We start from the raw sequence: 26,117 nt of genomic DNA on the forward strand, positions 1-26,117 counted from the left end.
TTGAAAAGTCATGGAAGATGGGAGAGATTCCAGAAAACTGGAAAAGGGCAAATATAGTGCCAATCTATAAAAAGGGAAATAAGGACGACCCGGGGAATTACAGACCAGTCAGCTTAACTTCTGTACCCAGAAAGATAATGGAGCAAATAATTAAGCAATCAATTTGCAAACATCTAGAAGATAATAAGGTGATAAGTAACAGTCAGCATGGGGGATTTGTCAAGAACAAATCGTGTCAAACCAACCTGATAGCTTTCTTTGACAGGGTAACAAGCCTTGTTGATGGGGGGAAGCGGTAGACCTGGTATATCTTATTTTTAGTAAAGCTTCTGATATTGTCTCGCATTACCTTCTCAAACACAAACTAGGGAAATGCAACCTAGATGGAGCTACCGTAAGGTGGGTGCATAACTGGTTGGAAAATCGTTCCCAGAGAATACTTATCGGTGGTTCACAGTCAAGCTGGAAGGGCATAACGAGTGGGGTCCCGCAGGGATCAGTTCTGGGTCCGGTTCTGTTCAATATCTTTATCAGTGATTTAGGTAATAGCATAGAGAGTACACTTATAAAGTTTGCGGGTGATACCATTGTGACGGGATCCCCAGGGTGCAGCCTGGGACCATGGTACTGCTTTGCCCTCTTAACTCTCCAGCCTGAGCTGTCTCTCACAATACTTTGCTAGTCGCAAGCAGCAAACCACTCCAGGCGCTGTTATCACTCAGTACAACCACAGGTGGAGCCCCACACCCAGATAGATTGCATGAATGCTCCCAGAGCCACTCATGAATCACACAGAGAAAGGCACCAGCCAAATCCCCCCCAGCTCCCAGCCTTGTACCTCAGGAATATACCATCTTGCACTGCTCAAGACCCTTTCTTGAGCAATGCAAGTTTATTAATTGGTTCACCACTTCAACAATGGAAAGTGGATATACACCAGCCTTTGTAAACCTGAGCAGATTTACCAAGCAATTCAGGCAAACTCACTGATAAAGATAAACAGTAAAACAAGTTTATTGATTACAAAAGATATATTTTAAGTGATTATAAGTGATAAGCAAAGTCAGAGTGGCTGGCCGGGGAGCAGCCCTGGAACCCACTGGGCCCTCTGTGGGGCCAGCTAGGCTGGCAGCTCCAGACCCCGTCGGACCCTCTGCAGGGCCAGCTGGGTGGCAGTCCCGGACCCCGCCACATTGGGATGGCCGTGACCCCGACCCCGCTGCACCATGCCCTGTCCAGCTAGGCAGCCCGTAACCCAGACCTGCATAGCCCACGGCCTTTAGCACACAGCTGGGCCGCAGATGTGTGCTAATTGGGCCTCATGCAGCCTACGGGCTGCGGATTGAGAACTGCTGATGTAATGGCAGCATAGCTATGACAGTTACATTACAAAAATAATAGAAATCAGATGAGAGCCATCATGTTAGCTCATTATAGTATTTTGGCTAAATTTGTAATAGGATGACCAGACAGCAAATATGAAAAATCGGGGGGTAAGAGGTGCTCATATAAGAAAAAGCCTCGAATATCAGGACTGTCCCAATAAAATCGGGACATCTTGTCACCCTAATTGGTAACAAATGGAGTCTTTTTGCTATTCACAATATTTGTTACTAGATTATTCTAGATCATTGTATTTTGTTTAATTTCACTTCTTTGTGGATGCGGATGAAATCACAGTATACTAATCCTCCCTTTTCTATTATATCTTAGGTATCATACTTTACAAAATCCTTGATCTATAATATCAGTAGCTATAATTCCTGTAGCCAAAGGATTATAATATTGCTTACTTTCATCCTCTAAAATATATGCAGTATGTATTTTTATGTAGTTACATCTAGAACTTAAGTGGATGATTTGTTGTGATCTCAAGACTTTTTACCAAACTGAGTTGATAGGCTGAATACAGAGAAAATGTTTCACATTGTCTCAGCATGCATGACACACACCTGACCTTCCAATGAAAGCAGTGTTGTTGGGACCTTGTGAGTGACTCTCACAGCCAAAAAGAACATGGAGCTAGCAGGGTGGTATTAAAATCCTAGAAATTTAGGGTTGGAAGAGACCTCAGAGAGGTCATCTAGTCCAAACCCCTGTTCAACAGAGGTCGAACTCCAACTAAATCATCCCAGCCAGAGCTTTGTCAAGCCGGGCCTTAAAAACCTCTAAGGATGTAGGTTCCACCACCTCTCTAGGTAACCCAGTCCAGTGCTTCACCACCCTCCTAATGAAATAGTTTTTCCTAATATCCAACCTAGACGTCCCCCACTGCAACTTGAGACCATTGCTCCTTGTTCTGTTATCTGCCACCACTGAGAACAGCCTAGCTCAGTGGTGGGCAACATGTGGCCCGCGGGCTACATGTGGCCCGTCAGGGTAATCCGCTGGCAGGCCACCAGACAGTTTGTTTACATTTGCATGGCCGTCCGCCGCTCCCAGTGGCTGCAGTTTGCCGTTCCTGGCCACTGGGAGCTGCGGGGGCCATGCAAATATAAACAAACTCTCTGGCAGCCCGCCAGCAGATTATCCTGATGGGCCACAGATTGCCCACCACTGGCCTACTCCATCCTCTTTGGAACCCCCCTTCAGGTAGTTGAAGGCTGCTATCAAATCCCCCCTCATTCTTCTCTTCTGCAGACTAAACAAGCCCAGTTCCCTCAGCCTCTCCTCATAAGTCATGTGCCCCGGCCCCCTAATCATTTTCGTTGCCCTCGCTGGACTCTCTCCATTTTATCAACATCCTTTCTGTAGTGGGGGGCCCAAAACTGGACGCAATACTCCAGATGTGGCCTCACCAGTGCCAAATAGAGGGGAATAATCACTTCCCTCGATCTGCTGGAAATGCTCCTACTAATGCAGCCCAATATGCCGTTAGCCTTCTTGGCAACAAGGGCACACTGTTGACTCACATCTAGCTTCTCGTCCACTGTAATCCCTAGGTCCTTTTCTGCAGAACTGCTGCTTAGGCAGTCGGTCCCCAGCCTGTAGCAGTGTATGGGATTCTTCCTTCCTAAGTGCACAACTCTGCACTTGTTCTTGTTGAACCTCATCAGATTTTTTTAGCCCAATCCTCCAATTTGTCTAGGTCACTCTGGACCCTATCCCTACCTTCCAGCTTATCTACCTCTCCCCCCAGCTTAGTGTCATCCACAAACTTGCTGAGGGTGCAATCCACGCCATCCTCCAAATCTTTAATGAAGATGTTGAATAAAACCGGCCCCAGGACTGACCCTTGGGGCACTCCGCTTGATACCGGCTGCCAACTAGACATTGAGCCGTTGATCACTACCATTGAGCCCGACGATCTGGCCAGCTTTCTATCCACCTTATAGTCCATTCATCCAATCCATACTTTTGTAACTGGCTGCCAAGAATACTGTGAGAGACCGTATCAAAAGCTTTGATAAAGTCAAGATATATCACGTCCACCGCTTTCCCCATATCCACAGAGCCAGTTATCTCATCATAGAAGGCAATCAGGTTGGTCAGGCATGACTTGCCCTTGGTGAATCTATGGTGACTGTTTCTGATCACCTTCCTCTCCTCCAAGTGCTTCAGAATTGATTCCTTGAGGACCTGCTCCATGATTTTTCCAGGGACTGAGGTGAGGCTGACTGGTTTGTAGTTCCCCGGATTCTCCTTCTTCCCTTTTTTAAAGATGGGCACTATATTGGCCAGGTCCACAGTTCCTCAAGAAGCCTCCTGATTGCATGGCACAAAGGTAAGACTCATGGCATAAAGAGAGAATTCCTCTTCCACATTGGTAGTAGACAAAGGAGCATGCTGGGACAGGGACTAATAGGTCAAAAGGAATGCCCAGTTTGCAGCGGCAGTCATTTCTGTAATTGTCCCTTGAACCTGCTTCACAATGAGCTGCGTGAACTACAAGAGCTCAGACAAGTTGATAGGCCAGCCAAGCCCGCTTCCACCCTTCTCTTATGGCTCCACTGCCCACAAGTTATCAGGAGTAGGGGGTTCAGCCACTCTTGTTTCACAGGTGAGACCATCTGCTCTGGAGCAGCTGGAGTGGTCTCATGGAGTTTAGGTTTCCTGCCTAGGGTGAAGTTGCTGTAACAGTAATGCTTGAAGCAGGAGCAAACTCTTGCAGCTGAATACTGGAGCACTTCAACTCTGCTCTGCTTTCTGGCTGTCCCCTGCAGGATAGCAGTTCAGGGTTGGGAACTTCCTGACCCCACCACTACTTGAGACTTATATCTGAAATTAGGGGTAAAAGGGTCAAGTAGGATGTGCACATTTGGAATCCTTCAGTGTTCAAGCTACTCTTAGTACCCAGGTGTGTTCGGGACCCAGTTTCATAGCTTGTTCTAAAGAAGTTGCCGCCTTTCCTGGCACTTGAACCAAACACAAGTCAGTGCTGTACATGCCCTTGATAACGTGGGAGAAGGGATGCTTCTAAAATTCCCTTTAAAACTGACTCCCTTTTATTTTAACCAAGGCTTATACTGTTTTCCTTACTCACAAAGCTCTTTTATCACCTGCACTTAGTTTGTATCTAATGTCAGATGCTTTTGCAAATTCTTAAACCTTTTCCTTGTGCTGAATCAACTCTCAGTCAGTGAGGGTTCAATCCTACCCTACTGAAGTTAATGGGAGTTTTTTATTGTAATCCGAGCAGGTTTGGGCCCTTAATAGTTTAAACTGTTTTTTAACATCTTTTCATATGCAAGTATATTTATTTGAAAATCAGAGTAATATTCAAAAACAAATAATATTTGTAGTGTTTTTTCCCTCAGAAATAGGCAAGCCAAAGTTCTGGTAAAAAGTTTCATTCTAATTTTATTGTTAGATAGCAGAGAAAAGCCTGGAGTGTGACCTCTCCATGACAGTAGATGAAAAATCAGCACTTTTTGTTCAGGCTTTGGGTGAGGAGGATGTAAAAATTAAATGACTAAAATAATGAGAATGGTGTATCTAGAGAGAAAAATGAATGTTTATTTAAAAAAGGACAATTAGACAGTGAGCCCTCAGGTTTTTCTATCTAACTACAAAGGAATATAGCCCTTGGCAAAGTAGTAAAATAATTAATGGTAACATCCCTGACCTATGCAAAGTTTTGGTTTTCGCTAACTAGAGAAAATGAAATGCCTTGAGCTGCAGGTTTAATCTAATCTTTGTTTTTAACCTTGTACTATGGGGTAGAATGTGAGTTCTCCCAGACACTCCTTTCAAAGATGAGAAATCAGGCTTTCCTGCAAATGGAAGCTTTGATAATTTTAAGCTTCAGTTTAATTAGAAACTTTTTCTTTTTATCCACTAAACTTTGTTTTGTTTTCCTAATCAACTATTTTTTGGCCATATCTTCTTTTAACTGCACATATTTGTGCACTGTGGCAGATGTGTTGATGTAGGCAATTAATTGCAGTCAATTAATATGAACATAAACAGAGAATTTTCATGTTAATCAGCTTTTATAATTGGTGCGTGGGCAAAAGGCATCCCAAAGTAGTCAGCAAATTAAAAAAATTGACAGTAAACTGAGCGGGTCATCTAAGCTATGGAGATGGCAGCTGTTAATAGCAACTGAATGTCACTTCAGGAAGAGGAGAACAAGGAACTCCTGGCCTACAGGGACTTCTTTTGTTATGGGTAATACTAGTGAATGATGCTAGTGACTGGTAAATATGTGGACTTGTTGAAATTTCCTAGCTGAAAATGAAAGTCAAACTGATTTGAATTCAAATTTAACCAGTTCCACCATTATAAAAATTATAAGAGAGACTCTCAAAAATATGCTTTGGCATTACTTTATTGTTTTACAGAAATATCACATCTCAAAACAGAAAATTAGATGTTAAATTAGTCTATGTTAAAAGAGAAGAGGGTGAGGGGAGAATGCTTTGTTTCTTTTCCTTAGAACAGCATATTAGAGTAACTTTTTCTTTCTGATCTGCAATATTTTGTTGCCGTGACATCCTAGATCTTTATCTGCTCCTGAAGTGGTGATCCAATGAAATAAGAATCTTTGGGGAATCTTTTTTAAAGCGCCTTACCTACAGTTGTTCTCTGAAGATGAGCTATATTCCCCTGCATAACCACTTACCCATCTTTCTCCACACGACATTTTCAACAAAAATTTCCATCTACCCTTTGGCTTGGTTTGGTTTGGTTTTTGACCAGCTATCAAGCTGGTTGACATTTTTCAGTTTTTGAAAAAATTTGACAAAATTTTTCAAAGAAGTAAAAAATTTGAGCTGAAAATTACCTGTGTATGTAAGTATTTGCAGGATTGGAGCCCAAGTGTTGAAATTGAGGTGGCTCTGTATCTTCAGATGGTAAAATTACACACAAGTATTCTTGTATCAGATGCTTTACAGAACTTGTCATTGATATCTTGACTGGCAAGCTACAGCTTTTATCTGAATTCTTTACGAATTTGAGCTGTTTCGTCTGCCTGTTTACAACATAGGCTTTATATTGTATTCCTTCAGTGATCAAGCAGAGAAAAATGATACTTTTATTTACTTCTAACTCAGTTTTTAAACCACAGTATTTAAACAACTGTTTCAAGCTAAGAGTGTACAGAAATAACCTTATCATGTTGACTTGCTTCAAGTTGGGGTGTCAGTTGCCGAGCTAACTGCACCTCTGATTCATTTGTGACCTGCTTGAAGGCACATCACTTAGAGCTCAGGCCTCTAGCTGTCATCTTTCTCAGAGTGGAGTCCCGTGACACATTCCCTTCTTGGTTGAGAATTTAGGCTGCAGTTCCTCTTCCAATTCACTGTGATCACCTCAGGAAGTCTGACTTCAGTTCAGCACTTGCAGTCCAGCTGTCTCAGGGGCAATGACAGAGTTAACCAATGACCAGCCAGCCTTCATAAAGAAAAGTATTAATTATTCAGAACAAAAATATTACACAAAAATATACCTTAAAAACAATAAACAGCTTATATGTATGTCTACCTTACCAGGTATCCCCCACTTTCCACACGGAGACCCTAGCAGTTTTCAGAGTACTTCAGAGCCTCTCACAGGGGCCTGTCCCTTTGGCCACAGTCTCACAACAGTTCTTGGTTCACGTGAGAATGAGCTCTCCCCACCCACATCAGGGTGGTCATTTTATATCATTTTCATTTATTTGTTTGCCAGCCTCTTAAGCTGGGTCAAATTATTATTGGCAATTTCCCCAGGGGCTGAGGCTTCTCCAGATTTGCTGCCTGTTTAAATTACTCCTGCTGGGAATAAAAGTTGGGAAACAGAGTCACGACCCCACTCAATTTAGGCTAAATCCATTTTCACCTTTATTTATACAATTTCAGAAAGAATTATTGTCAATAATAGTGTCTGCATGTACAGTTGTACCAGATAAATAATAAGACAAGACCGAATTGGTAAATGGGTCCAAGTTACCACATTCTGGGGCACCAGGAAGTTCTTCTACCTTCCATGATAGTCATCACTGTCTCTGATCCCTTGGTCTGGTCGTTCAGTCCCGTTCTTCAGTTTCTGGTCTAGTGTTTCTCCAGTTTGGATCCACGTTCACTTAGGTCTTTCATACTTTTCTGTATTACAGATTGCGATCTTTATCCAATAGGCTTTTAGCACATCAACCCTCTTGATTTTACGTAACCCAGACATTACGCATGTGCAAGCTTCAATTACCCAAATTCTGTATTTTTCCGACTGGTTTTGCAGTTTCTGGGTCATGTTTTTGTGTCACCCTGCCCTGGGTCTGCCCAGAAAAAAAAAGGTGGAGGGAAGTATTTATCATTACATGCTATATCTTCTTACTTATCTCTTCCAACACAACATGTGACCTTTATTCTGTCACCAATAACAGTTTAAGCAGATTAGAAATTCTGTGTAAAGGATGAATTGACAAAACCACACTTATGCCAGCAAGGACTTGACATCAGCATTACCTCATCTGTACTCATTCACTCCACATAATTACAAATAATTAAAAATATAGCTATCGAAGCTCTTAATCTTACCATTAACAATTCATTTTCTATTTCAATGGTATAAGTCAGTATATGTGTATTATCCTTTCTGCCCTTAATTATTAGAAAGAGGAGGAGGAGTTATGGAAAACATGATGATACCTTATTGTCAGCATTTCGTATCTTCTTTAAACATGATTTTTTCTTTCAAAGTCCAGGGCTTTGCTATTGAGTTGCTTTTAATGATACCCCAATACTCCCCAGTGATTTTAGTTCCTGCAGGAAAACCTGTAACTCCCGCATGGAGCCAGAATACAATCCCTAGCCCATAAAGGTACATGAATCATTTATAACGATGATATAATATTCTTTGACTATTCCATGTGTTTATAGTATCTGTTGCACTGGGCACACTGTCAAATGGAGAAGGAAGGGGATACATTTGTATTTTGTCAGCAGTAATATATATACCTGTTGTGGTGTTAGAAAGATACATAATTATTTCTTGGAAGTATGATTTTTTCCTATATGATTTATGAAATAATTATTTAAATGAATAGAAAAGCAAGAATGAAGAAATAAAAATTTGCTATTGTGTCAAATACTGTGATATATCATGCTTATAAATATGTTCAGTCTAAAGCATCATGTTTGAAAAGGTGTCTTTTTTTTTTTTTTTTTTTAAGTAGACCAGTTAATTAATAGAGGACAAGGCAGTACACACAACAGTAAAAATCAAGATGTGTCTCACATTGCATTTGGATCCAAGGTCCTTGGACCACCTCCACCTTCTGGCAGAAGATTCAACTCCAGGGTATCTGGAGAGGTAGGAAGAAGGGTTAAACTATCACAAACCAGTACCACCTATCTGAAAGGAACAATTGCAGTTATTATCTCTTGAGAGCCAAACTCCAGATTGTGTTTGTATATGATGGAAGAACAAATGTTTTGCAAAAAGGTTTTCTTCGGAATAAATTTTTTTTCTCTTGAGAATATTTATTTTTCTCATAAAGTTTATTTTTAAAGTGCTAAATTTTTATGTTTTTGTAAGTAAAAGTAGGAGTGAAGTTTGACAAAAGCAAGATTTTTCCATGTGTTTAAGTGGAATCTTTCCATAGTAAGAGGGCCATCATGCAAGAGGCAAACTCTGCATTCACATATGTAGTGAGTGGGTGATTCATTGTGACAATGAATAGTGCTTGGGCTATGGAAAGAGAGCAAGAATAACTCTGTAGCTTGGTGGTAGAGCGTTGACCTAGCAGATGGGAGACCAAATTTCAACTCCCTAGTCCAATAATTATTTAATTATTTATACACAGCAGAACACCTTCAACAGGAGAGATTGAGAGAAACCAGCTCCTCCAGAGGAGCAGTGGTTCTTGAGAAGGGAAAGGGAGGAAAAATTGAGGTTCTTAGTCTGCTTAATAAATTGTAAAGTGCCTTAATTGGTTCCATATCAAAATCTGAAGTGTTAAAACGATGAATGATCAATATGTAGCAGACCCACATAAAAATATTAAATGCATTCTAATGGGTCATCTATGCTACTATAACCACAAAAGATATCCCCAGCCTCTGCATAATAGTAGCCTCCTATTTGTAGCTTTTCACAACAGAGAATCCTCTGGTAGAGGTCACACCAGTAATGTCACTGGTTCCTTTTATAGTTTCACCCATATCCTGATGCACATCTGTGCTTCTCACCAACAATGTCCCATAAGATGCAGTAAACATCTCCCTGCCTCTAGGGTATATGTCCCAACAACTCAGGACAAAACCTCTATGCAGAGGGAACCTGCTACAGGGTAAAATGCACTGTAAGAGAAACTCCTTATAAACCTCAGTGACTGTCATAATAACATGATGTTGTTATAGGCTTGAAATATCAGCTTTGTACGGATGAGGAATGGAATCAACTTGAGCATCGGCTTAATTTTAAATTAATTCTGGCATGGCACATCTCCATCTTCCTTTGCCTCCATTTCTTCCCCTCTCCTGTTAATTTTTCCCTCCCTTTCCCGACACACAGTTCTCTCTCTTATTTTCAGAGTGTTTACTCCTTTGCTGAAAAAGTATCTAATGGTTACTTTTGGCACTGTCTGTCATTAACCCAGATGCAAGCACCGTAGAGATCTCAAATTTTTTGAGACACTCATTTTGCTCAGCTGTATCCTAAAATGCATTTTACACTTAGGCAAAACTTGGTGGAGCTCAGGATTTTTAAGATGTCAGGCATTGGGTTTACTGTGAGAAAGTAGCCCTAAGCAAGGAAGAGGTGACATGGGTACCTAGATTTTTTTTTCCTGCAAAGTTAATGTAAAAAATAAAATAGGCTGAGGAAAATCTATTGTGAAAAATAAACTTTATCCAAAAAATGTTTTTAGTTTAGTTTAGAGAGCTAATTTTAAAGCTGTTTCATTACCTTTCATTCAGATTTTTTTTCTTAAAGATAACAAAGTCCTTGGGTAGCCGAAGTAGCAGATCATGCCAACAACTGACATTAGAAAAAGGAAGCGAGTCAATACGAGATACCAAGAGATCTGGACTGTCTCCCTCACTGTTCTGTACGGCTTTTGATCAAGGAGACAAAGAAAATATTCACCAAACAAATCAGTTTACAAGTCAAAACGGTAAGAAACTAATGTGAACAATCTGCAAAGACTGATCTATAGCAATAATATCTAACTGTTTAAAGCCATACTTTCCAGCTGCAAAAAGCTTTCGCATTTCACTTAAACGTGAGTCTCTTAGTCTCTTGATTTTCATGTTTTTGTCAAGCTTGCTAATTATTGAAGACACTTGTGGTAAACAATGGTTTGTTGTCTTCGTATTTGATCCTACCACGAATGAAATCATAATGCTGATGGTGATATTATAGGCAGAGCTGGTGATGTTAAGGATGCCTGACACTTTCCATTATAAGCCCCATTCTTTTCAGTTGCATATAACTTTGCCAGACTTTAACCACCTCAGCTAAAAATTTCCAGGCTTGCCTCAGGCTGAATTATTTTTGAAAGTCAGTGAAGATAGTTCTGCAATCTCTGAAAATGAAGCTAGGGGAAACTAGGATGTTTTACCAGTGTTAAAAATGTTTCTAACCATCTATGTGAAGAGTTCTAACACCTCCATGCTTTGGAGTAAGTATGTGAGATTTGGCAGGGGGATACCTGTGGGGGCAGCGAGGTGCCTTTTGCTGTCCTCAGGAAAATTCAACCCTATTTGGCCAAATTATAAGAGGCTGACTGATAAAAATCTCCAAACATCCCATCTGCTGTGAGCCTCCTCCCAGCTCCAAGGAACTCCCTATATGACTCTAGGTAGCACACAAGCAAAGCAGCAGCTGCAACATACTCTCTGATCAAGAAGAAAGTATGCTGTGCTGGGATCCAGGAGACCATGAATTCTAGCCTAAGCTCTTCCACTAAATTGCCAATAATTATGTTCACTTCACAGCCCTTATTATTGAGCAATGCTTCATACCTCCTATCTTAGAGAAAAACAAGTATAATTACACACACACACTGTAGGTGGGGTAACTACAAGGTACTCTCTAGAACTACAACCTCATCTCTAATATGGCAAACCCAAGTCTCATCCCCTTTGCAACACTACTTTTCAGAAGGAATGTGCCAAATCTGTGTGTTTGGCTGTGCTTCTTGTAACCACTAGATAACACTCTCTTCCAGAACAAGGAATAGAACCCAGCAATCCTGACTTCCTGCATTCTTCTGCTATCTAGCAACTAGTTAAGTAAACCGCTGGAAAAGGGTGTGTGGTGTATCCCTCTAATGGCTTTTCCACAGAACACAGCATCCTACTACTGCTAATAGTTACTGCTTTAGCTGCATACTATTTGTGCAAAAGTACCCTGCTTCGTTCAGTGTATTGTGGAGGGACAGCGAATGAGGCAGAGGTTTGCAGGAAGAGAATGTTATTGTGTGTTTAAGTCATCGGATTGAGATTCAGAAAAGCTTGGTTCTATTCCTGACTGTTCCTCAGACATCCTAGGTGATGCTGGGCAAGAGTAATGCAAGTTATTGGACTCAGTGCAGGGGTAACTGGGTGACATTTTTTGGCCTATGAAGAACAGGATGTCAGACTAGTTGATTTAATGGTCCCTTCTGACCTTAAACTGTATGAATGTATGATGTATGTGCAAGGGGGATGAATAAAGATTTCACAATCATCTTTAATTCCAGCATTTTCTAATTCAGTGCTTGACCTTGCAGTCTTATTGTTCTTTTAACAAAGTTCTTTTAGATGTAATTGTATTCATTTCTTTGGTAAGAAATCCAGCAGGAGAGTCTGTGTTGTGAAGGAGTATAATGTTGTTAAATCACAAATATCAAAAAGTAAGAAATAGATACAGGACTAGCTAAGGGCTTGTCTGCACAGTAAATTACCGCTCAGCAAGCCAGGGTATGAATCTATAGTGCACCAGCTTGCTATGCTATATGGACCCTGCTACATCACTCTGAGAACCATCAGCACACAAGAATGGACGGAGAAGATTATGTTTTTAAAATGCTGGCAAAAAAAGACCTGAGATAATCAATGGTATGGCACTAATTTTATGTTATTTTACATCTCTGTTCTATCCAGGGTAAGAAACTCTCTTGTAGCCCACGAAAGCTTATGCTCTAATAAATTTGTTAGTCTCTAAGGTGCCACAAGTACTCCTGTTATCTCTGTGTGTTGTAAATTTCAAAGGATTCTGAACCAGTTCACATAAAATATAAATGTGTGTGCTGCAGGGATTATGGAAATCAAACACTGTGCAACAGAATTGCTTTAGAGCATTGATAAAGATTTTCAGGATTAAACAAAGTGTACCAGAGCAATGCGTAAATAAAAAACCTCCATGCTTTCATGATTAAAGAGAAGGAACTAAAAATAAATTATTCTTTAAACCCTTATTCAATTTAACACCAAAGAACCCAATCATTAAGAAAGTTGGAACTTTTACTCATCCTAGATAATAGTTTCTGGTTTTAATTCTTATGGTGCCTGCATAGACCCAGTTTCATTTTTTAAAGCTGAGTGGTTAATACATATTATACCACTTACTTGTTAACAAAGAGTCAGGCCACTCATTATGTCTCCTGTTGTCTTCCTTTCCCTGCCAAAAAGCTTTTCATACACTTTCATACTTCTCTTGCAGTGTCTAGACAAGCATGTTATTGTGACAAAAAAAATTACCTTACAGATACCTAACCCCAGTGTGGACAGTACCTCAAACATACTCAAACTGAGACAAGGGGAAAATCATCGGTAACGCAGTCTAATATATCTGTATTTTGTTTGATGCTCACGGTGTTCTCAAGGGATTTGATATTGCCCCACTGAGACAATAGTACTGAAACATAATTTCCATTATGGCTTTCAATCATTGTTTGCCTCAAACACCCCTTAACAAAAGATGATCCTTCTGAAGAATGTTAAATGAATCTCTGTTTACCTGGATTGTGAGCAATATGGGTCATGGATTGTCTTTTTATCATTTATTTGTTTAGTACCTAACACAATAGGGCCATAAGTATTAATGCTTGTTACTCTACCCAGATATAAGGGAGGTAGAAGTGGCTCGAGAGACAGAGAGGATCTAGGGCAGAGGTGGGCAAACTACGGCCCACGGGCCATATCAGGCCCGCGGGACCCTCCTGCCCAGCCCCTGAGCTCCTGCCCCAGGAGGCTAGCCTCTGGCCCTTCCCCCGCTGTTCCCCCTCCCCCGCAGCCTCAGCTCGCCCCGCCGCTGGCGCAATGCTCTGGGCAGCGGGGCTGCGAGCTCCTGGGGCAGCGCAGCTGCAGAGCCTGGGCCTGACCCGGTGCTCAGTGCTGCGCGGTGGCGTGGATGGCTCCAGCCGGGCGCCTGTCCTGGTGCTCTGGGCAGCACGGCTCTAGTGCCGCCAGCCACTGGTGCTCCAGGCAGCGTGGTAAGGGGGCGGAGAGCAGGGGCATTGAATAGAGGGCAAGGGAATTCGGGGTGGTGGTCAGGGGGCGGGGGTGTGGATAGGGGTTGAGGCGGTCAGAGGGCAGGGAATAAGGGGGGTTGAATGGGGGCAGGGGTCCCGGGGGGGGCAGTCAGGAAGGAGAGGGGGGATTGGATGGGGCAGTCAGGGGCAGGGGTTCCAGGGGCGGTCAGGGGACAGGGAGAAGGGGTGGTTGCATGGGGCAGGTGTTCCGGGGGGGGGAGCTGTCAGGGAATGGGGGGATTGCATGGGGCAGGAGTCCGGGGGGAGGGGCGGGAGCGTCAGGGGGCGAGAAGCAGGAGGGGATGAGGGGGCATGCCTGGCAGTTTGGGGAGGCACAGAGTCCCCTAACCGGCCCTCCATACAATTTCCGAAACCCGATGCAGCCCTCAGGCCAAAAACTTTGCCCACCCCTGATCTAGGGAGTGGGGCTGAGCAGTCCAAAGGCAGGAACTGTAGGAGCAGCCAACCTGGGGAGAGGGCTTGAGATGCATTTTATTTTATTGTTAATTTATGTGTTAATAAAACAGTGCCAGGAAGTGGGGTAAATTTGGATTCTGCATAGTGTGGACTATATTTGAAAGCAGGCCTGAAAAGGCACCGAACCAGCCAGTAACTTCTGTTCTCTAAGATAGCATGTCTAGCAATCCCAGCCTATCCTCATATCTTGGCTGATGCTTTCGGCACAGCTAGCCCAGTTCACAAACTTGGGTTTCTTTTCTATATATGAAGAAGTTTTAATGTGCATAGTTGCCTTTATCGTTCAGCCCTGTGATAGTCTATTTGAAAGGGATGCCAGCAGGTAGCTCTTTTGAGAAGGGGAGGGGCCTTCTGCTGGACTCTGCTCTGACCTGCTTTCAAAGACTGCAGGTAGGACGGCCCACCCACCATGAGGGACTGACAGGCAATCTGTAGGAAGAACCATAAACAGAGAAGGAGTCCGTCCACACATCTCATTTGAAAGAAAAAATATCCAATAATGAATGTAGAGCCTCATCATTTTAAATAAAACATCACTGCTTCACAGATACAACCTTAGAAAGGAAATTTGACTAGTTACTTAAAAACACTGTACAGAAACTACTTACAAAAGAAAGGGAAATGCACCTATATTACTGGTATCAAATCAAAGAACACAAACACCTCCACCCATCTCTGACCAAATTAATCTCTTTAACATTTACATTTTAAAAACAAACAGTTTTTAAAAAATGAGCTAAAGAAAAAAACGACTCTTAAAAACATTACTATATTCTCATCAAGGCACGAGACATTACAGGAATGAAGATAAGCCAACAGTTAAGCTCTCTGTGCTTTCGTATAAAAGAGTGAACAGTGTAGAAACACTAAACCTCAGATTGCTGCAGCAGTCACTTAACCAAACAGGTTAGAGTTTCCAGAGTGTTTGTTTTTATTAACCAACCTGTCACAATACTCATCTGCTTGATTTTTTGCCTTTTTCTTCTTGTTCATGAAAGGTGCTTTTTAAATCTTTTAGTATGTTTTAAATGAAATCCTCTTTTGGTAGGAAATAAATTTCGAGCCGCAGTTACTAACCTGCAAATAGATCATTAAAAAGGGTAAGATCCTGCTGCCACTCAAGTCATGGGAAGTTTTGCCACTGACTTCAGTAGGAAAAATTGGGATCAAGCCCGTACTGAAAAGGCTGCCTGAAGAAGAACATATTTTACATTTTTCAGTTCTCCATATAAAGAAAATGTGTTTTATGTTGCCCTATACAGAATGAAGGTTAACATTTTAAATATCACTAGTGTTTTTTCATTTGTGATTGTCTCCTATTAAAGGATCCCCAATATTACCTTGTGGTGTTGCCATTGCTGTTTATAATGGAAATTCTTCAGATTTGTAGCAGAGACCACATAAACATATCTTCCCTTGCAGGTGTGCAGTACTTTTACAAAGGTAAATTGTTTTTGAGCGAGGGAAGAAAAAAATGAATGAATATTGTTTATAGTTTGTCAATCTTATTTATACAATGGTGAAACCTTCATTAAAATGTTAGGTTGCAATTAGAAGCTCTAGCATAAATCTGACTGTGTAGAGAAACTAATTAGATGTTTAGGTGATCATTCTTGCATTTATCTTGTTTGCTGCAATATTGTGATTACACAGTAATTTACATATTTTCCTAAGATGATATACCAAATTATTCATTACAATTGATATGGAAATACTTGAGGTAAAAAGAGATGCCAGTATAATTAGTGGGTGAGAGATAAAAGGATTTGGTTTGGTCTAGAACACCCCATCTCGTTCACTTGAAGACAATTAATGATGCTGCATTAGCCACAGGTCTCACAAGTTGTTGAATTACATAACCAGTGTAAAATGTCATTCTACAGTCTTCTATATTTTCATATTTTTGCACTGCATATTACCCTAGATATCAATAATATAGTAAATAAGCTAATATATTTGCAGTGTGTTTGTGCTTAACTTATTACTAAATTGAGTGCACTTAATGAACATCTCTGGAGAGCACCATTTGGCTTTTCCAAAAAAGTTAGACTTCCTGATTCTTAGCAAACAAAGGCAGTCTAGTGAAAGCAAAGCATTAGAAAAGTAAGGTTAAATGACCCTCTAGATACTAGATATTGTAAAGATCTTTTACAATAGTCCTTTAAACTTCTGCATTGCCTTTTGATATTGGGATTTCAAACACTTTTTACATACATTCAAGTATGTATTATTACATCCACTGCACTGAGTAAATGAAATACAGAGAAGTTGCTAAATAATCTGTCAGGTGGATGGATTTTAATCATGAAACCTTGATTTAAGCAGGAAACCCTGATTTAAATCATCAGTTTTAATATTGCTTTGCCTTTCTACTTTTTAATTATTTTCCTAAAGAAAAGCTGATTTTTGTTGGTTGATAACCATTAAAACATGTTGATTTGCAGCTAAATATAGCCTTTACACTAAATGTTGTGCTTCTTTTTGCTAACCAGGAGGATAGACTATAGCCCAGATTTTTAAAGCTAATGAGGCATTGCTGCGCTCACCATTGAACATCGAACAGTTTTAGGAGCCTAAATATCATTGGCAGTCAGTGGGATTTAGGCTCTTAAGTGCCTAAATCACTTCTGAAAATGAGATTTAGGCTCCTCAATGAGATAGGTATTGCGGCACTGAGCGTAGCAACACCTAATACCTTTTGAAATTTGTGCCTATATCTATATATATTTATTTAAGCGACTGTATAGCTTAACTTACATTGATTCTGATTCTTAATATTTACATTTTTATTTGTTAGAAATGGTGAATGATGCATTTTTTTATTTACTAGATTATTAATTTTTTACTCGTAATCTGGGTTAAAACCTGCTTGGATAGAAATTAAAATGCACAAAAAGCATTTTAAGATTTTTTTTATTAGTTAAATAAAACTACACTTAATGTGCTGTATAAAAAGTAATCTTTTTTTCATATGGCTGATGTAAATGTAGAGTAACAACTACAATTTTACATTTAGATGGTTAAGACACATAATTACATCTGTGTATTGATGTGATGCCTCCTCCATATTTGTGAATTGGACATTGAGTTATTATATGTTCCATGGTCTGTTCTGGGTGACCTCAGTCGCACATTGGAGAGTCTTTAATTTTCCATTAGTATAGCAAGTATCCGTATCTGCCATGGTTTGTGTGGATATGGTTTAGGGTGGCCCATGAGCTTTGTGGGAGATCGAAATTAGGAATCTTCTGCGTTGGGTCTTTCACAAGGTGTTTATTTATGACTTCTTGTGAACTGTGTTCAACTTTCCAAGCTTCATCAGGGTTGAAGTTGCATTGTTGAAGGTTAAATGCGTGGGTCCAAAAGGGCTTACGTGACTTCAAGCAGTGGTGAGGTTCATTGTTAAGGTCCTGGTGGATGGGAAGATGTTCATTTTCCAAGATCCTCTGGAATTCCCATAGGGTTGCAGCATTGCAGTGAATGGATGGGACAGCAATGTGTGACAGCACTGGAAGACCAGTGTGTTGGGGTCAATTTGAGGGTTCTAGTGATGTACCACATTGCAATGGTTAGTTGGACATCATCAAGTCAAGTATGGCTACTTCTGCTCCATATCTGTGTTCAGTACTCAGCTAAAGAGTATACAAGGGCTATGGCTGATGTCTGTAACACTGATGCTGATGCTCCCCAGCTTGTGCTTGCCAGTTTCTGGACCAGGTCGACATTGTCTTCATCTTGGCAGCTACCTTCTTCAAATGGTCGTGGAAGGTTAGCTTCACTCCCAGATAGGTCGGAGTGGGGTCATGTCACACAGAGTTGCCACAAAAGGTTACTTTCAGGGCACTTAGTGTTCCTGTTTTTCAGATGGAATGCAGTGACTGTTGTTTTTGTGAGGATTTGGCTTGAGCTTCCATTTCTGGAAATATTCCTCCATGGTGTTTAGGTCCTTGTTCAAGGTGGACTCGATGTCACTGAAGGTGGCTGCTTGGATTGCCAGGGCAACATCATCCACATATGCAAATTTGCGCGGCTTCATTGGAGGCATGTCACTCGTGTAAACATTAAAAAGCGTTAGCGCAAGATGGCAGCCTTCACACGGCCCACTCTGTTAAGTAAGAAATCATGACTAATGCCATCAACCTGGTGATCGAACATTGATCAACAATCTCCCGGTCTTCAGAGCAACAACTCAAGCCACCATAATGGCCATCTTCAGGGCCACGTAACATGCCAGATAGGTTCTGCAACAAGGATCCTCCAACTTAACATTTCCTGGGTGAAGTGTGAGTATATTGCAAACACATTGAAGACACATAACATCGACATCCTTACATTCCAAGAAACCCACGTCTCCAGCGATCAGCAGGCTAGCTGCTACCGTATCCATCCATTATCAAAACATATTTTGCATTTAAAAGTGTGATTTGTTAAACAAAGGAAATATTATCTGTAGATAGGAATTGAACTGACAGTTTCTGATCAACATGTCCTTCAAGATTTTAGAAGTTGTAGATTTTATCCTCTCACACCTAGTTTTTATTCATAGATTCAACTGAACTAGTTGAATAAACTGACAAGAAGAAAATATTCTCTCTGCATTTTCAGAAGAAGCCACTGCTGTCACAAGCTGGTTTGAAGTGCTTAGCCAGTGATTTCCACTAGTTCAGTGGGTTTGAGTTTCTTTTAAAACTTGCCAGCAAACATGTACTGCTTAATATTTTTAAAAATTAATTTAAATTATTGTAAAATATATATTATAATTTTAGGCCTTAACATATGTTATAGTAATTCCAAATTAATTTTAAATAGGTTTATTTTTTTAAAAAATAAACCTGTATTTAATTTAAATTTTAAAAACCTGATATTTTAAAAAATCATAGATTTTCATCCATCCTGGAATGTGTCTGACAGAGCCAGGTATAGGACCCGGGAGTGTGGCCTGTTGGCCAGTTCCCCTTCTCTAACCACTAGACAATAGTTCTTACTGAAAGTTGCCTTTTTATATTTTGATCCTTCATTTATTCAAGATGGGCTTGACTCCAGAGCCCCACTGCCTCATGCGGTCTTCACCATCTTTTCTGCCGGTAGTTTTACAAGTTCTGACTTTATAACAGATCTGTACTGCAGCTGGAAAACTGATTCATTTATCTGAAAATTTTAATTAGCTCTGCAGCCATTTAACACATTAAAATCTCTTCCACTGGGCTCCTTCCAGTGCTCTTGATGTAGACATGTTTTAATCATTAAGGAGTGAACACACAACAGCGTTGCCCCATGTCAATAAAACTTGATAGTTTCAGATACAATTTCATAAAGTATTCGTGGTGAGAACTGAGTTTTACCTTTTGAAAAATTCAGATTGCTGGAAAGAGTAAAATGGCTGTGATATTTTTCTTCAAACCTCTATGCTGTATGGATGAGAGTTACTCTTATACACACACACACACACACACTCAAGATAATGTTGTCTCCAGCAGAATGTTTTATTTTCTCCTCACATAAACAGTTCAGCTTGGTCAGTGCACCTGTGTCTAAGGATGTAAATATTGGCCAAAACATGTAAATGATATAAAATCTCACTTCATTTATTTTACTGCATAATATAATTTTTTTGTAAGAATGAGAGGGTTTCTTTTCCACAGCTTGCATGCATTTGAATCACTTTTACCACACACACTCAGATAAGTACTGGAGACAATCTTTTTGGTTGTATCACGTTGAACCATTCAGTGAGTTGAAAACTTTAATACCACAGGCCAGGAGTTTCATCACCTGGGTTCATAAAATCAGGCATGTTTTTTTGTGATGATCCCAGTCCTACAATCCTTTAGGTCACATCCCATAATCCATTGTGGCTGCAAAGGATAATGGGACTGAGATCCTGGCAAAGAAAAAGGGGCTAGTTTTCTTAGAGGGTGCTGGGTGCTGCTGGAGAGTAGATGGTGCTGGGAGAAATTTGGATAGTAGATGCTGGGGCCTGGATAGAGGGGGTGGATTCTTTGGGATGGTGGGTGCTGCTAGGGTGTTGGGGGAAGGCAGTGGAGCTTCAGTTCATCCCCTCTGGTCACACTGCATTCTGCTTCAGGGAAATGCCACCTGAAGATGGTAAGGAACGCATGAGCTACGGAGTCAAGGCAAGTTGCTCCTCATCATCTTTAAGCAGAACTTCCATGGAGTAGAATAGGCCTGGGCATGAGGTGAGGAAGAATAAGAAGCTGTAGCAGAGCAGATATGGGGAAGTTGTAGCAGCAGCAGAAGGAAGTAGGATGTCTTATTTCCTTTCCTTGTTCTGTCTCCATGATTCCTAGCAGCCACCTGACGGTGATTTTGCTGCAGTGCCCTGCTCATTCAACCCGTGTCAGATCCCCAACTTCCAATTTGAGAAAAGTGGTCATAGTCACTGTGCCTAGCATGCCTGATTGGGAGCTGATGCTGCTGATCCAGCAACCCATCTGCAAATCATTCTGGATATGAATTTTGACAAGTGAGCTCAAGTAGGTGAGATCAATGGCTCCATGTCTAGTTGGCAGCCACTTTCAAGCGGAGTGCCCCAAGGGTCGGTCCTGGGGCCAGTTTTGTTTAATATCTTTATTAATGATCTGGAGGATGGTGTGGACTGCACTCTCAGCAAGTTTGCAGATGACACTAAACTGGGAGGCGTGGTAGATACGCTGGAGGGTAGGGATCAGATACAGAGGGACCTAGACAAATTAGAGGATTCAGCCAAAAAAAACCTGATGAGGTTCAACAAGGACAAGTGCAGAGTCCTGCACTTAGGACGGAAGAATCCTATGCACTGCTACAGACTAGGGACCGAATGGCTAGGTAGCAGTTCTGCAGAAAAGGACCTAGGGGTCACAGTGGACGAGAAGCTGGATATGAGTCAACAGTGTGTTCTTATTGCCAAGAAGGCTAATGGCATTTTGGGCTGTATAAGTAGGGGCATTGCCAGCAGATCGAGGAACGTGATCATTCCCCTTTATTCGACATTGGTGAGGCCTCATCTGGAGTACTGTGTCCAGTTTTGGGCCCCACACTACAAGAAGGATGTGGAAATATTGGAAAGAGTCCAGCGGAGGGCAACAAAAATGATTAGGGGTCTGGAGCACATGACTTATGAGGAGAGGCTGAGGGAACTGGGATTGTTTAGTCTCCAGAAGAGAAGAATGAGGGGGGATTTGATAGCTGCTTTCAACTACCTGAAGGGGGGTTCCAAAGAGGATGGAGCTCGGCTGTTCTCAGTGGTGGCAGATGACAGAACAAGGAGCAATGGTTTCAAGTTGCAGTGGGGGAGGTCTAGGTTGGATATTAGGAAACGCTATTTCACTAGGAGGGTGGTGAAGCACTGGAATGCGTTACCTATGGAGGTCGTGGTATCTCCTTCTTTGGAGGTTTTTAAGGCCCGGCTTGACAAAGCCCTGGCTGGGATGATTTAGTTGGGAATTGGTCCTGCTTTGAGCAGGGGGTTGGACTAGATGACTTCCTGAGGTCCCTTCCAACCCTGATATTCTATGATTCTATGATCCCAGCCCAGAGGTCTCCTCCCCAGGGCACAGGGACCAAGAACTGGAATTTGGGATTCCAAGATTAATGCTAACTGCAAGAAATTGATCTCAGAAGTTATTTTTATTATTTTAAGTGGTGGACAAATAAAAGTGTTATTTGTATCTCCTCTAAATTAGCGAGTTAATTCAAAACTCGTAAAATCACAAGCCATCAAGAAATGATGAAGAACTGTGATTGGTTGAAGGGGACCCCAGACACACCCCTACTAAGTGATAGGCACTAACCCCCCTCCACAAAGAGAGAACTTATCCTCCATTCAGAAAGTTAGGTTGGCAGTTGCTATTAACGGTAACAGTAATAGCAACTCTTCACTCCCCAGGAGGGGGTTAGAGTGTATTTACATCAGCAGGGAATGCTGTGCTGAAGTGCAGAGGAGAGCAAGTCAGCATTCATAATAGCCTTAGAGAGTGTTGCCTTAAAGTATTTAGTTAGGGCAAGATATTTCTTGATTCCAAAAAATCACAAAATCAAATCTGGTGTTGAAAAAAAAAAAAGTCTCAAAATATCTTTAGCTCTAGAGCATCTTGACAGCAACCTCTTGTGAAAAGTTCATGTAATTTCAGTATTCTTTTGAGGGCTTTTTTAGAAAGAATGATTATTTTAAACAATATAGTTTTTAAATATATACTAAAATGTAGTGACTATCTCTAGAAACTCAGAAACGATTTGTTAGTGCAAGATGATTAGTACTGTAGAAATGTAGAAAGAAAGTTAGTGTTATCTCTGATGGCTTCATCGTACAGCTTTGGGTAATGTCTAATTTTAATTTCCACTTGTGTGACAGAGAAAAATGTATGCAGTGTTGTTGTAGCTCTGTTGGTCCCAGGATGTTAGAGAGAAGGTGGGTAAGATAATGTCTTTTACTGGTCCAATAAAAGATATTACCTCACCCACCTTGTCTCTCTAGAGAAAAATGTGTTATCAGATAATCTTGAACTCATTTTAGGTTAGCACAGAATGGAGAACTTTTTTTTCCCAAAGACTAATACCAGGTGATCTCATAGACATGGGTCAGAGCAGAAAAGTATCATACTTTGCACAAGAGATGAAAGGACCCCCAGAGTGTTCTCACTTATTTGACATGGCTCCTGAAAGAACAGTCTAGATTTTTTAAATCAAATTAAAGAGATTATTTGGGTAGTCATCTCACATAGATGCTACCATATCTTAGATCCCTGTTTTGTTTTGTTTTTTTGCCATTTACAGATATGCTATTTCTGCATAATTTCTAGACAGTAGACTTTTTTAGAAAATGGTACTTTAGATTACCTTGATTTATAGGCCAGCCTTTATCAACTTGATCTAAAGAGATTTCTGAAAAATATCTTGGGCTTCTGAATCTCATAGGCTATGGTTTAAAGAGACCTTCAGACAATCTGTCCTTGAACAAAGCGGTTTATTGATGTGCCAGGGACAACTCATGTATAAGACAAGTAGAGAAGTAGCTGGTATTAATCCCCCAACTCCTTTGGCCAGTTTACTAGTAGAAATTATCTTTTAGAGTTAGGTTCCTACTCCCACCTCACCTGGAGTCTGGTAGAGGTAGGCCCTTCTTTTGTCGATCACCAGTTTGAATAGTACTGCAAAAATCACAGCAGGTATGGAGCAAACCAGTCAGAAGATAGTTACTTCTCCAAGCTTGCTATTCATTCTGGATTTCTCATCCAATTTTCTTCAGCTGCTTTAGTCCAGAAACCAAGGGTTTCCAAATAGAGCTCCTGTAGCTGCTCCACCTGTTCCCTGAGCCCGCCTGAGCGGGTAATTTGAATATGTTGTTAAACTATGGAGAGTAGCTTGAATTCCATATTAATAGTCTAATCTTTGTTACTCTCTTCAGCTGTAGCAAGGCATGTTGCTGCTATTTAAAGGGCTACTTCAGCCCTACAATTTTAGCACTTTATATTGAGGTTTATATTTTTATGTTGGTGATGGTAATGCTGGTTATGAAGCCAGTGAGTTTCACAGTAACTTATCCACACAACACTACATTTAATGAAGAGAAGAGAGTGTTGCATACTTGAACAATTCTCCTTTTCTCATATGCTATTTGAGATCCATCTTAATCAATCAGATTGACACTTTTTTCTCTACTATCCAAACAGTAAAATATATCTTAACAAGGTGAGTGTAAAAATGGGCTTTACGTGTTTACACCATTTTTCAGCTGAGCTGTAGTTTCATATTTAAATTTAAACTAGTCTTCTGGGCCTAAAACAAAGTATGGGATTTTAGTGGAGGTGGGAGTGGCGGGTTAAATAACTTTTTGAACTTTCTGCATAGCACGTGTGACTTTTTAGAAAATCCTGTTCACAACAAATCTATTTAAAAACACCATCAATGACAAAGTATAATAAATATGCTGTAATGGAGCTACATAGGATTCTTAACTGTTAGAGAGGTGTTAATTGTAATTTCAGATTTGTAAATTCCTTGCATATTATTACAACTGAAACAGACTATGGCCTGCAAATTAATTGCCTGGAGCCGTGACCAGTAAAACATTTTGTTAAATCTTTCACACACTACAAGTTTACTAGAGAGCAGCATGACTTTTTTCATGTCTGCTATATGATCTGGTTTCCATCTTTATAAGCATAAGTGCGATAAAGGTTTTTCCATGACATCTATTTGCTGTATAACTTTGATATTTTGATGCTATAGAGAGTTTATTTAAATACTATATGCTAAAATAAACATTTTAATAAACATCTAACCTTTTGTAAATTTCAGATGACTGGGTATTTCCTGAAAATTGCAGTGACAGTTTTCAGATTGATTCCAATGGACAGCCAGTAGCTACCCACAATACATCCTGCAGTAATTTATCCCTGCCACCAAATACTGATGTTGAAAGTGAAAGCAAGCAAACAGGGGAACACCAAATAAGCCATAAAGAGATTTTCACATTTTCGTCGAGGCCTCGATCAGCTCCTCATGGGAAGTCCCCGAATATGTCGCCAGAAGGCTGCATGTCTCCTTTGGATTTAAATGAGGACAGTGATGGGTTCTGTAGAGGAGCCCAAATGGAAGATGACTTTTATGGAAGTGACAGCAATGAAGAGGTGAGCCGCTCTATACATGCAATACTTGATAAAGCACGCTTCATCCTAAAACTCTGAGGGTGAGATTCTGCCCTCAGGCTCATGGTTATACAAGGGAGTGAAGCCCTCTCCACCCCATATCCTCTCCTGATTAGCAGCAAGTTAATCTTGCTCAGTTTGTGTCTGTGGGTGCAGGGGAGGGTGGGGAAGCTAGAGTTCTGTCCAGTTTCCAAGTTGGGCAAGGGAAGAGGAGTAGGATTCACCCCTCCCCATCACCCGCAACCTACAGGGCTGAGCCTAAGAGCTTAATCTAGCTCTTTATACATGTATACAAAGTATGCATAGGAATCACTTTGCTCACCATTACTTCAGAATGCAGCCAAGACAGCTCAGTGGTTTAAAGGCACTCAGCAACACTGCACAGCGTTTTAGGTAAGGAAGTGAAAAACACTTCTTACAACAAAAATTACAGGGGAAGTTTAAGTAGGCAGCATGTGGTTTAACTATGCTGAAATTTGACCAGAAAGCTGGGTCTGATGCTTGATTTCACTCACTGGTCACCACTTCAGTTTTACACCTCATCTGAAATGTGGTAATGCCATGTATAGTTCTGGGTTTGTATTCTGTTGCAATGTGAAAATTTTTGACCACTTGTATTAGTGAGAGAAAAGAAAAAAATCATCAGCTTCTAATATATTTATAAAAATGAAGCAGATTGTCATGTCAGTGAACAGTTGCATCAAGTTGTTATGGTAACTGCCTTTATTAACATTCCAGTCTATTTCATTTTTAATTAAAGAACTGTTTCTTATCATTCTAATCTTTTTCTCACAGACTGGGAAGGAAGTACAACAGAGTTATGTGATAGCAAGACAGATAAAACTTTGCAAAAATACTGTTCCATTCCTCCTGGGAAATTATTTTACAGATGCTAACTATAACCAATAGAAAATCTCAGAGGTGGTGTTGTTGTTTTTTTTTTGTATATTTTGTTTTCTTTTCACCTTAGACCTGTCAGACCTCATTATTTCAAATATGGTCCCAGAATTTCAGGGTTAAACCAATTAAAGTTGAGATAATGAATCATGAACAATGAGGGGGTCTTGTCTCTACCATATGGTGTCTGTTTTGGAACTCTTTAAAATCCATAGAGA

General features: G+C 40.6%; 1 protein-coding gene across 1 annotated transcript in view; it reads left to right on the forward strand.

Moving 5' to 3' along the window:
• The window catches only part of CFAP20DC (CFAP20 domain containing), a 154,871-nt gene that overhangs the window by 56,317 nt on the left and 72,437 nt on the right, over nt 1–26,117 (forward strand). The window contains exons 8-10 of the mRNA XM_065408313.1: nt 8,594–8,733; nt 10,357–10,537; nt 24,653–24,984. Coding sequence (XP_065264385.1) covers nt 8,594–8,733; nt 10,357–10,537; nt 24,653–24,984 — 653 coding nt within the window. The remainder of the gene's footprint in view (nt 1–8,593; nt 8,734–10,356; nt 10,538–24,652; nt 24,985–26,117) is intronic.

Source organism: Emys orbicularis, chromosome 7 (assembly GCF_028017835.1).
Source record: "Emys orbicularis isolate rEmyOrb1 chromosome 7, rEmyOrb1.hap1, whole genome shotgun sequence".
Taxonomy (NCBI): domain Eukaryota; kingdom Metazoa; phylum Chordata; order Testudines; family Emydidae; genus Emys; species Emys orbicularis.